This window comes from Galendromus occidentalis, unplaced genomic scaffold (assembly GCF_000255335.2).
Source record: "Galendromus occidentalis unplaced genomic scaffold, Mocc_1.1 scf7180000075992, whole genome shotgun sequence".
Lineage (NCBI taxonomy): Eukaryota > Metazoa > Arthropoda > Arachnida > Mesostigmata > Phytoseiidae > Galendromus > Galendromus occidentalis.
This window is the reverse complement of record NW_003803982.1, coordinates 6,637-21,532: the sequence shown is the minus strand read 5'-3', so window position 1 is coordinate 21,532 and position 14,896 is coordinate 6,637. Positions and strand designations below refer to the sequence as shown.

Here is a 14,896-nt window from a genome sequence, read left to right as displayed (position 1 = left end):
GGATTCAACAGCCAAACGGTCAAGCATCGTACCTCAAGACATCGTGCCCGGTGACTGCGTCCATCAGAAAACAGGCATCGCAGCGAACATCAGCCGAGCTCTGAGCTTTCTATGCCCCAGACTTGGACCCCAGCTCAGAGACCTGGGATTCGTGCAGCTACTCTAAGTTCACCCTTACAGAACCGTGAGTCTATGAATTTGTCTGGACGTCCTCCCGTCCAGACACGGCACAACACCCGAGGCAGCGACCGGATATCCCCCGGAATCAGTGAAACCAAGTAATCAGAAGATAGATTCTCCCCGACGCGGGAAGGAATCAAATAAAAAATTCTGACTGGTCGTCCAAGCCTTTTTTTCCGAAAGCTCCTCTTGAAGGAGGCAAATCGCTGCAGCTGCAAAAGATCAGCGTTGTTGAATTTCGAGCGAAATGGCTCCGCGCCCGCCCGGATACACCACAGAGTAAGTGTCGCGGTCATGGTGTAGCTGCTGCTGTCCAACTGCTCCCGCCCGCTTTGAAGTCGAAGCTTGATTGATCTTTGTCCTTAACTCCATCACATTTGTATTCGAAATCGCTATCGGCGGCAATGATGTTATCTAGTTCGCTCCTTCATCGACTTAGCTTCTCCACTTTAAATCTTATTCTCTCCGACTGCTGCTGCCCTTGCTCATCGTGCCGATATCAATTCTCTGGGTGGACTCGTCTGTCGGTCGATCCGAATTCGTTGTCGGCTGGCGAGGGAACAGCCTTGGAGGAGGCCCGTCGACCGACCGGGGAAAGACAGGGGGAGCAGAGGTCCAGTTCTGACGAAATTCAATTTGGACGTACGTGTTCTTTTTTTTAAAGCGAAAGCTACCGGAAAGCTGCGTTGAGCCTGCAAGTAGAAGGGAAGACCAACGAAGAGAAACATAGCGACTTCGGCAGCAGCGGTGGTTGTCTGCTGCAAGGGCAAGCGGCAACGAACGAAGAATCTCTTCCTTTCGGGACTTAACGCTAATCAAAGACTCCGTGAGTGACGTGAGAGGAATACAAAAAAAGGAGCGATGAAACAACCGACAGATGGACTTCTGCCCTCAGTCGCTTCCTTCCGGTTCTCATTGCTTGAACATTTTCAACTTCCGTCGGAGTTCTCGCTGGCCGGCTGCCCAGCCGGCGATCCGTCGGCTAGCCTGCCTGCCGATTCGGTACATTTGGATTCCACCACTTGAAGATCCCCTCCTGATTTTTCCTGCGGAACCCCTCCGGAACTCAGTCGATGTTGCACAGAGATCTTTCCCGACGGCTCCGAATCCCCTCCATAGACTTCTGATCCCTGCTGAAAGAGCTCGACCTTTGCGTGTTCCGGATGATCACTCCGGGTGTCCCGCTACCGACCGGAGCATCACAAATCGGAATACGACGACAGATACTATGTATACCCGTCGGGGGAAGAACATCGCATCGCCTCAAATTCTCGCTAAGTCCATCGGGGACGCTAGCGGACTGGAATTAGGACAGCTTTTGTGTCTATTGGGCTCATGTGACCACTACACGGGGGAGCTTTATGTATCCATCCCAAGCCCCCGATCCCCAGATCCGAGCCGAATGGCCGGCGGCTGGCTGAGGGCAAACTGAGCACATAGATCGGGAGGTAGCTTTGTAGGTAGATAGATAGATTGGATTATCGCTAGCCGCGCTCGCAAGTCGGTAAATATCCTTTAGGGCAACATAAGGCAAACGATGGAAACGAGAGACGGGAGGCAGTATTTCAAAAGACTCGATCACCTTACCGCTCACAGTAGCAAATACACGAGAATTAATTCGCCTGTTCGTATGGCTTACTTGTTCATCGCTTGCTTGCTCGGTCGGTCGGTCGGTCGGTCGCTCACTCACTCACTCGCTTGCATAGTCATCGAAGAGAGGAGGCAGACAAGAAGTTTGAGGCAATATTTGCTCAGTCGATGACTCAACGAGCATGCTGTCCTGGTGGAGAGATCATCAGACTTGTTGCGAGCGATCAGTCCGGAAGACCTATTCTCCAGAGCCCGAGCGCTTGCTTCTCTCGTACCTCGAAAGAGGAGTCACCCCGAGTGCTTCCCCCAGCGTGAATGCACAGAGTTTCCAGGCACATGCTAAGTTATAATCGAAGGACACAATTATAAAGTTGGCCAAGTGATCCATATACATATGTATAATACTAGGTTCGAGGACTCATTTGGTCGTCCAGAGTGTCTGTCTCAATACCGCGAGGCGAGAGCCAGACAGATAGATGCCCAAATATATGAGTTTCCCGCGCATGGAGAGAGGCTCTTGATATGGGGTATAGTATTTCTCGTTCCGCGGTCATCTCCTGCTTGCGGGAACGCAAAGGATAACACGCGAATAAAATGAGCCCCTCGAAAGCGGAGCAGCGTCTTTCGTTCATTCTTCCTACTCTTTTCATATGAAGTCACATGAAGGAGAGGCTGAGTCTTCAATATACATACAATATCTTTTCCACCATCGGAGGTATGCGCGAGCTCTTCAGATCCTTCAGGATCTTCTACGATGCTGCATCGATGCGAGAAATTTGGGCTAGCAGGAGGTGCTGGATATAATCGAGGAATCCATCTCGGTACCGAGATTGATCCCAGGAGATGAATATGACCTAGCTATCCATTCCCGGAGCATTCAAGTCCTCATGATTTGTTCCCGCCCTAGTACATTTCCAGGGATCAACTCGCTTCGTCGCCGGATGGTGAAAAAGTGTGGATTGATACCAGTATCACACAGATGAGAGTCCACACCATTATGAATGGGATCCAGAATGGGCGCTTGAATGGACTCGCGAAATTATTCTTGACTCCTGTTCCCATGTGTAGCGTGACTTGCCTACGTGCAAAGTACACCAAACTCGCGGGAATAACGTATTGGATTATTGCTCCGGCGAAGGCCCCTGTGAATGGCAATGAGAAGATTATTTCTCAGGAATGTAAGTTCGCAGAATAAATATTCGAGGTCACCGACGGCACAAATTCTGAGATCTCGCCTAACCTGTCACGCTGACAAGAATTTTTACATCTTCGGTGAAGAAGGAGACGATCATCGGCGGAATGATCGCCAAGATCGGGATCCCGATCTGAGAATGGAGCAGGAATAATTGGTGTTAAACTTCGCCAGCGGCTCTTTCAGTGAGTGGGCCCTTCGGAATTGAAGTCTAACCTTTTCCAGTAACCACGCTGGATTGTCGCCGAGAATGAGTGTCTTGAGATTATTCTGAAGGGTTATGGCGATGATGGGGAAATTCGTGGAGAGTGTGATAACGGGGAAAAGTGCTAGAAAGTACTGTAGAGGAGCAATGACCGGTACGATAGATTCTCCTTTCGTTGGCTCAAAATTCAGAGTGTAGGTATCCTGCAGGACGCTGAATGTGAAAACTCCTGTCGAGGTAGAACTCTGAAGTTAGAATCGTGAGATCGCCCGATCTCGACCTTCCGTTTCCGAAGTCTACTGAGAAGAGGCTGAGAAGAAGCTCTTCTCAGGACAGTCGTACAGCCCGAGAGAGCGATTCCCGAAACTTGCCTGTCAGTGAGAGAAGGTTGTAGAAGCAAAAGATGAGCAAGAAATCTCCAGCAAGCAATCTGTATATGTTATTCTTCTTCGTTATCGGCGTAACCAGCGATGGCAAGGAATGATGGCACATAAAGGAGTACACGCACACTCCGAAAAGTGTAGGCAGTTCCAGCGGTTTCGCTGCGCTCGGCTTGCCGACAGCTTTGCCGCCGATAATGGCAACAGCGCACAGTGTGATCATCGATAAGAAAGCTACGGACATGGAGAGAGGAAGATTATGAAACAACAATGAATTAGGTAGTCGAAGGTATTCACTCATTGAATCGACATTAAGGATTCACGTATTGGGAAATCCGTCCAAACATTCTCACCACTCCAACGGAGAATCGTCGTACCAATTTGCAGGTACTTGGTTTTTTTATATTGAAGAAGGTGAATGGCGCTATAACGACCCCGAATATCGCGAGGAAAAGTCGGTACGCCTGCGAAAAATCAGCGAGAACGACTTACAGATGCTTGAGTGCATGTCTGAATAGAAAGCTGATCTTTGCGTCTTCCTCGCTGAGGGAGTCTCTCCTCGGAAAACTCTATCATTCTTACCTGGTCGCGATCGATGCTCATGGTCGACCAGCACAACGTATGGTGATCTTTAGCCTCCGTCTCATTCACTCGATCACTGGAAGGCAGCCAAAGATTACTGAAGATCGCTCTATTGGGAGAATCCAACGAGGAATAATCTGCCTCATTCGTCTGAGTTCAGTCATGCTTCGAGCTGCAATACTCCGGAATAATTAGGAGGCGAGATATATGAGCTTTTTTATTAAAGGTATATCTCGAGGCATCGAATCCCCTGCGGTACGCTTGGGGCCACGATCCTTACCAATTAACGTCACGGAGAGACTTGGCCACGGCTGTTCCGTAAATGGCGAGGTCCCCGTACAGGTAGCTAGCGATACAAATGTAAAAAAGTCGCAGACCCCATTTATTGTAAAACATTGAAGCCATGCGACCTGAAAACCACAGAGAGAATCATCCTTAGCCAGGACTGAGAAAGTCAGAACCCGCTGGAACCATCCTTGAGACTGGACTGCCGGGTTCAGATTTGTGTCAGGTTGGAATGATTCAGGCTCACCCATTTCAAAGACGTCATTTATGGCGAAATAATCCGTCGACGAGGGTTCAGTCACGTCTTCGATTGCGCCTGCGAAGATGAAATGAGACTCGTGATCTGATTCTAGGTATTTAGAGCTTCGCCGGATAGATATCACCGAAGAGAGAGCAGCTCCAATGAATATAATCTGCTGCTCCCGAAGAGCTCCACGACCGCACATGCCATGCTTGCAACTTACCGAGGGAGGCTCGGCGATCGCAAGGAATCCCAGCTAGTCCAACGGTATTCTAATCGTGCCCATGCAAGAATATATAATCATGCAATCGGAAAACAAGCAGGGGAAGACGAGCAGGAGCAAGATTAGAAGGAGAAGTGGAACATATAGTTAGTCAGAATCCCCGGTCGGAATGAGATCTTGCCCAATTGCGCTCTTACTGTTCACAAGCAGATGTACCCTTTCATCGCTGTCGAGATTCTGTCCACTTATTTCATCGTCTCTTGTGTCGTGCTGCGAGAAATAAAGGATGTCGAAACGACTCCGAATTCTGGAGAGGGCCTCATCGGGAAAACTCCGGTCCGCACGAACGTGCGCCCAGACGAAGCGTACGCAGCTCGTCGCGGACCGCAAGCCTCGCAGGAACCGATGAGATTGATGGGCGCTCAGACCTATGTATATCTAGGATTCGATATCTACTCACCTCGATGTTGTTGGAGTCTCCAAGATTTCCGGAGGTCTCCTGTAGACTCAACGCCTGTGAAGGTAATACCGTCAGCTCGTTCGTCTCACAGCGCATGCAGGGTCTCAAGAGAGGGCTGATCGAGACAAATAATATTCTACGAAGAGTTCTGATCGCATTTCAGAATTGACGCACCCGTTTGCGGTCCCCCAATGCTCGGAAGCGCACCAAAGCGTTCGCGGCAGCCATCGATTCGATCATGAAGGTGGCCGTCAAATATGATATGAAAGCCAAAATCACGACCCCGATAACCGACAGAAGCCAACCAGCATCGTGGAAGGCCTTCGGCATCGTCAGGGCTCCGGTGCCCACAATGAGGTTGAAAATATAAATCAGTCCGACCTGAGGATGAAACGAGGATGATCAGCCTGACCTCCCACATCCGCCTCCTACCAACCGAGTCCCGCTACGCTGCCGGACATCTTGAGCGCGGTATCAGGCGAAGAATCCAACTCACCCATTCTGAATAGCCGTCAGAAACAGGACCCGCGGCTGGCATCTTCGCTCAATGATCGACTGTCGGAGAGCTGAATGGGATTTGAGGTTAGAGATTCGTCGGAAACGCCCGCAACAGTCGAATCGGAGAGAATCTGGAAGATTAGCAAGATCAAAGCGCGTCAATTTACTCTTGATCCGCGTGAGCTAAGATCTCTACGTTCACGAATGAGCCAGTGAGATTCGATCCTCCGGAAGGCTTGTGGATACCGGCACTACGTCACCGGATTCCGGGGGAAAATCGAGAGACGTATACTCTCCTCCGGAAAATTAATCCTTCCACATTAATCGGTTTTGTCCACGAAGCGTCATCGATCGTCACTACTCGGCGAAGGGCTTAAGGAGTTTACTGGTCTTTCTAATGAGCCTACAGTCACCGGACTCTCCTCGATGCTTTTCTCTATCGTGCTAAAGACCCGCAATTATTCTCCGGCGATTCAGCGGAAGCTGATGACATATGTAATTCTTTGTCGGGGTTTCTCGATCTGAGGCTCGCTCGTGAGGGACTTCCTGAACCTTCTTAATGAGCTGGATCCGATGATCGATCCTAGGTGGGACTTCAAGTATTCTCGATTTGCGAAGCGAATTCCGCCGATTGACGGAAAACTTCGGGCCTCAGCTCGATGGATGCTGCTCTTACTTGAGGCACAGAATCTCGAATCTCTCGGAAAGGATCGGCGAGCTCCGAATTGGGAACTTTGCTGATTCGACATCATCTTGTGTAGTAGAAAGCAGTATTTACGCGAGTATCCTTCTGCTTACTCTTAGGATAAAACAAAGTTATCCCCTTGGGCAACTCTATCTGGCGCCACCGGCAGAATACGAAAATGTCGGTCAACTCGTTACCGTCGTTTCAGGTGAACCGAGTGCTCGTTTAGAATAATTGAGACCAGAAAATCTCACCATTCATGTTCTCTGATTCCCGACTTCATCGTAGCCGCGATATGTTGCAAAACTTCTTTTCGGCTAGCGATGCCTCCACTGCAAATCACAGAGAAACTTCACTACGAGTCGGAGAAATATCCGTTACAGCATGACGATGAACTCGCAACGCAACAGCTGAACAACGCTGCCTGATCGGAGGTTCTCAGAGCAGCACGCTTTCCCATATGATCGGTAGGAGCATATTGCATGTCGATTGTCAGTCTGAACGTCACTTACACGGTGCAGTCAACGTCAGCTGACTCGTGATATGCCATCGGAATAAAACTCATAGTTTCGATTACACGGTCTACGCTGTAGAGATTCATCCTGAACTCTGATCGATGACATTCACACGTACGAATCAACTACGCTCCGCTGCTCGTCATTCATGTAAACGTGAATTTCATGCTTGCTCGGGATCCCCCATCCGTCTCGGACGGTACTCCCCAAGCGCTCATCCGAATCTTCTCAGCTGATGCCGAAAGACTGATACGACTGAACGTTCGGCAGCCCCGTGTCCAGCACCACTACCACCATCACTGTACTCTCACGCCGAAACGATCCGATCATTGCGTTGCGGCTTTTCGATGCGATTATGGTTTGTACGAGGACAATGGAAATAGAATCGATGGCCGAATTGTGGAAGTCTTTCTGCAGACTGGACGATCCACGGAGAGTCTCCCTCCAGGAGAGAGATCATGGAAAAAATTGCCGTGCGGGGGATGGCTCAAGACGCTCCGGATCTTGGGCCATTCTAGCTCCATCTTTCATGAGAAACTGTCCGGGCCGCGGCGGAGTACGACTGTCAAGATTTGTGACTAAAGCGCTCGATCGATCACGTCTTGTCCTACCTGCTGTCGCTAATAAACTCGGAAAGCTCCAAATGGAGGATGATTAGGACCGCGTAGGACAATCACGAAGAAAGCGACCTAATGCCCGATCACACAAATTGTCGTTGAGCCGCGAGCATCATCTTTCATTGGAGAACTAAGTTCTGCGAGTAATTGCGGATAGAGAGTAGCATAGCGCTGACGCAAGATGCTATCGCCTATGGCTCTCGCCCATCCATCCGTACCATATCTCGAGCTGCTCATCGCCATGGACGCCGCTTCGAGGAACGGAATATTGATCCGTGAAACGATCGGACAGTCCAAATATTGACATTGCTCTATTAGCTTTCCCGCTAAAAACGAGATTTCGCTTCCCATTGTTCGGATGATTCAGGGAAGGATACATCGTTGGCCCCGAGCGCTTCGTGAAGGCTCCGTCGAGCCTCGTGCCCAGATACTTCTCGCAAGACCTGCCCAATTTTATTGGCATTCCGGCGAAGATTGAGGAATTTCTCCGGCGCAATTGCGCGCCCCTAGAGCTCCCGCTGGATTCGCGAATCGTGACTGCGCTCCTCAATCATCTGATTCCAGAGGGATCCAGTCTCATATTTTGGGAGCTCCCATCTGGAATCACGGTCCCCTGTCCAATCGAGTTTAACCCCGTATCACCTTCGACATGCTCTTCGACATGTGAGGATCACTCACACACAGATCACCATCATCATCTCTCACCCGGCTGAGGAACACGGCATCGAAAGAGAAATTCATCGCGCACCTATTGCGAGCGACACACGGCCTCGATTTCTCTAAGTGAGGTTCCAAAAGTTCCACGGCTCCTGCTCCCAGTGATTCGTGAGTAGCGATGTCGGCGGTTTCTAGCCGCTTCTCAGAATCCAGCAGCCAGCAGCGATGAGCATGAAGGCCCCGGTGCGAGGATATTCCCATACTTATCCCGTCTGGCTGAAGTTTCCGAAGGCTCTGAAGCTCCACCGCTACGGCTGTCTTTGCCTCAACTTGACGTCCTTCCAACTCCGGACACGACCGGTTTTCCGAAGTCTGGAGTCTCAGTCCCTGAGCCTGACATTTCTTCATCGACCCCAGGGGAACCTCCCGAGAGAAACTGATCAGCCACACTAATCGTGACACTTTTCCCTCATTTAGTAAGCCTGCTCGCAGGATGTGCACGATCCGACCCTTCACCTGCGCGGACCTACTCTCATATAACAACGTCAACTTGGATGTTCTGACAGAGACCTACGGGGTTTCTTTCTATCTCACATACCTTGCGAAATGGCCTGAATATTCCCAGCTGCTGGAGAGCGTGAACGGCGACATCATGGGTTACATCATGGGGAAGGCTGAAGGTTTCAGCCGCAATTGGCATGGACATGTTACTGCTCTCAGTGGTGAGTTGAGATCAATCCTTGTAAGAATCCCGCATGCGTTCCTCGGACTAACATACTCCCCATGATACGAGTTCCGCTTCGTACCGGCCTCGGCGGGGAGGGGGTCTGGTCAATCGGTACTTATTGCGCTCGCTTCCAGTCGCTCCGGAGTATCGTCGGCTAGGCGTGGCGAACAGACTCATGGAAAATTTGGAGAATATATCGGAGGAGAAGGGTTGCTATTTCGTGGATCTTTTCGTGCGTCTTTCAAACTCGATCGCCATCGACATGTACGAGCGCCTAGGATACACTGTCTACCGACGCGTGCTCGACTATTATTCGAGATTGAATTCGAATTTAGACGAGGACGCATACGACATGCGGAAAGCCCTTAGCCGCGATGTAGACAAGATTTCCATCATCCCCTTGGGCAGAGCAGTAAGATCGGATGAACTGGATAATTCGTGAAGGAGCGATTCTGAATAGCAATCAATCGATGTATCAACTGATCAACGAATCAATCATGTATATTTCCCCTTGTATAATAAAGAACTCCTTCCTGAACTCTCGCCGTTCTCCCTACTCCAGGGAGCTTCTCGTATGGAGGAAGACGGTGGTTTCCTGACGCGAGATTAGCTTCTGCTGGAGTATCCGTCGGCAATTGATTTCTGTGGTAAGTTGATGAATGCTCCGATTCGTAGGACAATCAGACTCTATATTCCGTCGTTCTTGATTGCGTGATACGGAGGAGGGGTAAGACCTGGCTCCGCGCGCCAAGCCGGATGACCACCAGAATTGGACTGACGATCGTTCCTATCGCCCCCACCGGTCCTTCGACGAAACAACCCTCGCACCGCAGCTGATCTACATGCGAGAGCAAAATCTGAATCATTGAGTTTCGGGGGAAAGTAGCGGAAGGAGCCTGTGCTTGGTCTCAATCAGATTCTATGGCTCGCACTCGATCACGGATCAAAGCAGACCGACCGCCTCATTCGCCGAGTCTCTCGGTATAGATCATTGTCATCAGTATCATTACAATCAGAGCGGTAGACATCACATATCCGAGGATTCAGGCCCTCCGTTCTTCAGGACGGGTCCGACCACAAACTGGCACGACCCCTTTCGAGTGGCATCTTCAGGGTAGGTTCCCCCGTCCTACGAAAGTTCACTAGGCTATTCGATCCCTTCAGAGAGGCTGTTGCTCTCGCGTCGAGGAGAGCTGTTCTGTTTGGCGCCTTCCGACTTCGAGTCGATTATATCAGAAACCAAGGATTAGAATAAGTCTATCGATCCAAATTTTTCCCTGACGCATTTTGATCGAGGTCTCTTCTCTCGATGTCTCTGGACCTCGTGATCTATCAGCGCAGCTCAAGAGCGGTCGTCCGTCTGCAAACACTCATTCGGTCGGTGCTCTTTTACTGGAGTCGATTCTTTGCGGAATGCTTGCTCGGCTCGCTTCTGCTCATTCCTCGAATATTCATTGCGGAGTTTCCACCGGGCTTTGACTATACAGACGCTCATTGTCCTCTCCGCATGTCTTGAAACGAATGAGGACACCTGTTGCTGCTGTGTTGTCATTCGAGACGGGTGTGTTCCAGCCCCGAGGAGAGCATCATTCGCTCACACATCATCATAGAACCTGCTATCGATAAGCGATGCCCCCGACGGCTGATCCCACTTCAGTCATGACTTGCGAAGCTGCTGCGGCTGCTCCTTGTCGGTAGTTCCGGCTAATTTCCGAAGTTTCGGGGAAGCATGTCAATCTCAACAAGCACGTTGATCTTATCTACGCTTTTTAATTCGCAGATATCATCATGAACGCGCTGAAAAACTATGACGATTTCAATCACATCGGTACGGGAGCCTTCGGAACAGTATACAAGGCTCGAGACAAGAAGAATGAAGGTCGTTTCGTCGCGCTCAAAAAAGTATGGGGAGCTCATGACCCGATGGCTTCGGAGAGCTGATCGATTCGTCTCCTCGATCGATGAAAACCGAAGAGTCGTTTCTGAATTATTCGCTTCCAGGTCCGAGTGGCTATAACAGATGATGGCGTCCCATTATCGGTCCTACGGGAGATATCTCTCCTGAAACAGCTCGAGACATTTCATCACAGAAACATCGTTCAGCTCTACGATATATGCCACGGGAAACGCGGCGAGAACGATCTTGTACGTCAAGTTCTGCTGATCTCCTCGAGCTGAGAATTTGTGGCCATACCGATACCGGGCAGTAGTGGAATCCGCGAACGATTCGAAACACTGAGCTTCTGGAAGCGAGTCAGAGAATCTGGGCGGTTAAAACTAATGTCATATCGATTGCAGGTGATCTTCCTTGTTCTCGAACACGTTGATCAGGATCTCGGCTCGTTCCTGGAGAAGTGTCCTGCGCCAGGTCTTGACCCAGATCTGATCCGTAGCATAATCCATCAAATGCTAACCGGCATAGACTTCCTGCATTCGAACAGAATCGTCCATCGAGACTTGAAGCCACAGAATGTGCTCATCACAGACAAGCACGTCATTAAATTGGCGGATTTCGGTCTAGCGCGAATTTATGAATATCAAATGGCGTTGACGCCCGTTGTGGTTACACTCTGGTAGGTTCATTTCATCGAGCGCGCCGCTCGCGACCTATTGGAAATGTCGATCCCGCCTCATCGAGGGATACACAAGGCGGAGATCTCGGCACCCAATTATTCGTTTCACCCTTTCCAATGTTCCGGACCATCATTCTCTTTCTGAATCCTCAGGTACAGAGCTCCGGAGGTATTGCTACAATCCGCCTATGCGAGCGCAGTGGATCTGTGGAGTTGTGGATGCATTATGGCCGAACTGTTCACTCGAAAACCTCTGTTCCCCGGTGGATCAGAAAATGCCCAACTGGGGAAAATCCTCGAGGTGATCGGAGCTCCAGCAAGAGAGAGCTGGCCGGAGGATGTCGCGATGTCGTGGGAACATTTCAGTTTATATGGCAAAGGTAGCTCTTCGATTTTCGATGCTGCACTTGATGAGACCAGAGGAGGAATTACGAGTTCTGAGGGGGGTCGAGGGAACGAAGGTGATGATGATTCTTATACTCAAAATGAAACTCCGCTCCACAGGTGAAGATCTATCGAAACTGATACCGGAGGCGGATGCTGCCGCTCTGAACCTCATCGGAAACTTGGTTGAATTCGATCCCACGAAACGGGTGACAGCCGAAGCTGCGCTCGCTCATGCCTATTTCGAAAATTACGTCCCCGATAACGACTCCTGAGAGCTCCTTATATTGTCGTCGTGTGTATCGAGATAGGCCATGGAAGAGGGGGAAGACTCCAGATGGAGTTCGAACAGACACTTCGCCACAAGCACTCGTGACCTTGCAGTATTAGAAACAAGTATTCAACGAAGAGATGTATCCATCGGAAACCCTTGTACAAATGAGCAATTTTCCGAGCGTAGAAATCGCTGTCCAGACGTAGGATCGACTAGACCGTTCGAATCGTGAGGATCATTGGCACACGATAGCGACATATTCGAAGTCTGTTATACCGTGGTGTTCTATGCAGTCCGGCGTGTGAACGTGTTATCATACGGCATTATAGCAAGGTGATGGTAATTGACTCATCACAGTGTTAGTACATACATATATACAGTCTAATTTTGATTTTGGTGGTATCAAGTTCTGGCGATCTCACCGCTTACGGAGAACCAATCGCGAGCCCGGGCATTTGAGCGGTCCTCGGCACTGGTTCACCCAATCAAGCCGTTGATCCAATGGGAGCAGTTGTACAAATTTTGGTGTCTTTTAGTTGCAAATATACTCCACCAACTACATTGATCCGGAACGTTCATTCATTCATTACGACATTACCAACAACGGGTAGATTCGGCAGAAGGAGAGTGTAGTGAAGTCCATACAACGCATGAACCCAGCAGCGGCGAGCTTTCCTTTAATGTCTTCGATACATTGCGAGCCTGCATATGCTTCAGGTCGCACGCTTAGTGCAAGCGAATAGAATGCCCCTCTAAGGGGATCTCATTCTCACCAGAGTCTGCAGAATCATCATGAGCACCATGGGGATTTCGTGGTGGCGGAAGTGATGTGCGGAGAAATTCCGCCAGCCGAAGACTACGTGTGGGTCTCACGGATGTAGGGATACTTCTTGTATGATTATCTTGAGGACCCACTCAGGCGGAGTCATCTACGCACAGAAGTTCTCCGAGTATGGTTTTCAGACAGAGTCGAAGTTGTATGCCCTCTGATAATCGTTTCGCGCGTATCATCGAGAGAACCAAGTAAGAATGTGGATTCCGGATGGCAACATAGGACGACACTTATCCTTTTTACGACATTTCCAACGATCACCGAGTCTTCGTCAAAGCTCGAGTCAGCGATTTTCATTGCGTTCATGTAAATCAGGACGGGTGTTGGAACCGAATATCTCGGCGAGGTCGGCGTAGTCTAGCGAAGCGGGCGACTCGGTCCATCCCCGGTCTGATCGATCAGAGTGCGCCATCACTGTGGTGTGAAGCACAGATCGCGATCTCGCAGTCGCATTCCGCATTTGAAAAGAAATCCAGAAGTGAAACCATTAGAGGGGGGATGCAGGGGTAGCCCCTAGCAAGGTGTCCTTCCGCCGACGCGCGATACACGCCTGCGGACGACAGAGAAACGAAGCTCGGCCTCGTCAGTCCAATGATGAACGAGCTCGAGACCGAACATTCGATACCGATCACCGATGAAGTTCATCGCTCTTCCGAGACTCCCATTCGAAGCTTAATTGTATTGATGGCGGAAGAGCCAATCGGAGGAGGCTCGAATAGCTAGGTGATGCTCCCAGGTCCCGGACGGCCATCTATCGAGAACAGCCAAGGGAGCTGGACCCGAATTTTCCGCGTGAACTTTTATCTGCTGTCTGGATAAGAGCGACCCGGAAAACCACGGGGGATTTTTTCTTTTCCTGGGACAGAGACGGAGCTACAGCTTCCCCCTCGGACAACAGATTTGTACTGACTCCGGTACCGGCTGTTACCCGAAGCGATCAGCCGTGTGGACCTCAATGTCGTTTGTCGAGATGAATCATAATCCCGCCCGTTCGCCGTGTTGTGTTCTCGTTTGCGTGACGCTGTCTTCCCGTTGGTCGCCCAGACACGTCGTAGAATACTGTGTCGGCGTGAAGCTCCGCTTGCGCGACATGTTCTAGTCTCGAACTCCCTACTCTTTATCGGAGGCGAGAGAATTCCGACAAATTCTGACTTCATTCAATACAAGATCAATGATGCGGATGCCGCGGGCTCGAGGACTCCGGAAGTCGCTCGAGCTTCTGGACGTCTCCGCTATGCAGATGCTCGAAGCGATTGGGACCGCCACCCTGTTGGTGGTCAGCTCCCCCGTCCTCCTGGCCTCATGTCTTAGGAGCAGGAAGAGTCCTCGCAATCTCCGCAGCTACGGCTTCTACCACCCGTACTGCAACGCCGGTCCGGGAGGTGAACACACATGGATCAGTGAGAGCTTCCCAGCTCTTGTTACCGATCAGACTGGAAGACGCTTGTAGGAGATGTCACTATACGCGGAGTTTACTCTGGGGAATATCGGATGCAGAAGGACGATTCTACAGGAACATATCGCTACCGGTGCGATTCGTTTACCTCAGGAGCAGGTCGTATCAAGGGGTCGTATGACATAGATCAGATTCCTTTCAAGGTCGGATGCTTAATATTTCCGAAATTGATGTAGAGTCCCGGAGTGTACACTGACACTGGCTACCGACCATAATATTTCTCCAAGTTCAAGATGGCAGAGTTTCCACTCTTGCGCTCGAGAGTGTGTCCTAGATTATCGTAGGAATGAAAGCCGTTTGCGAGTAATTTTTCATCCCCCGCCCTCGTTCTGGTCGGCAT

At 50.3% G+C, this 14,896-nt stretch overlaps 3 protein-coding genes across 3 annotated transcripts; 2 read left to right on the top strand and 1 right to left on the bottom strand.

Moving 5' to 3' along the window:
* Window positions 1–2,360: 2,360 nt before the first annotated feature.
* LOC100899450 (transmembrane protein 104) lies at window positions 2,361–7,711 on the bottom strand. The gene is given in 16 exon segments (XM_003738467.2): window positions 2,361–2,912; window positions 3,011–3,095; window positions 3,179–3,396; window positions 3,539–3,781; window positions 3,901–3,948; window positions 3,951–4,011; window positions 4,130–4,205; window positions 4,410–4,539; window positions 4,662–4,730; window positions 4,879–4,927; window positions 5,095–5,148; window positions 5,339–5,392; window positions 5,513–5,719; window positions 5,835–5,967; window positions 6,776–6,853; window positions 7,648–7,711. Coding segments are annotated over 14 exon segments (1,557 nt in total). The 5' UTR covers window positions 5,877–5,967; window positions 6,776–6,853; window positions 7,648–7,711; the 3' UTR covers window positions 2,361–2,691.
* A 660-nt stretch (window positions 7,712–8,371) lies between these two features.
* LOC100899309 (N-alpha-acetyltransferase 20) lies at window positions 8,372–9,488 on the top strand. Its single transcript, XM_003738466.2, has 3 exons — window positions 8,372–8,478; window positions 8,788–9,032; window positions 9,172–9,488. The coding sequence occupies exons 2-3, from the start codon at window positions 8,804–8,806 to the stop codon at window positions 9,477–9,479; spliced, it is 537 nt and encodes a 178-aa protein (XP_003738514.1). The 5' UTR covers window positions 8,372–8,478; window positions 8,788–8,803; the 3' UTR covers window positions 9,480–9,488.
* Window positions 9,489–10,042: 554 nt separating this feature from the next.
* On the top strand, window positions 10,043–12,829 carry LOC100900011 (cyclin-dependent kinase 6). Its single transcript, XM_018641711.1, has 6 exons — window positions 10,043–10,151; window positions 10,818–10,939; window positions 11,039–11,182; window positions 11,336–11,610; window positions 11,764–11,990; window positions 12,115–12,829. Exons 2-6 carry the CDS (start codon window positions 10,826–10,828, stop codon window positions 12,267–12,269), a joined length of 915 nt encoding a protein of 304 aa, XP_018497227.1. The 5' UTR covers window positions 10,043–10,151; window positions 10,818–10,825; the 3' UTR covers window positions 12,270–12,829.
* The last annotated feature ends 2,067 nt before the right edge of the window (window positions 12,830–14,896 follow it).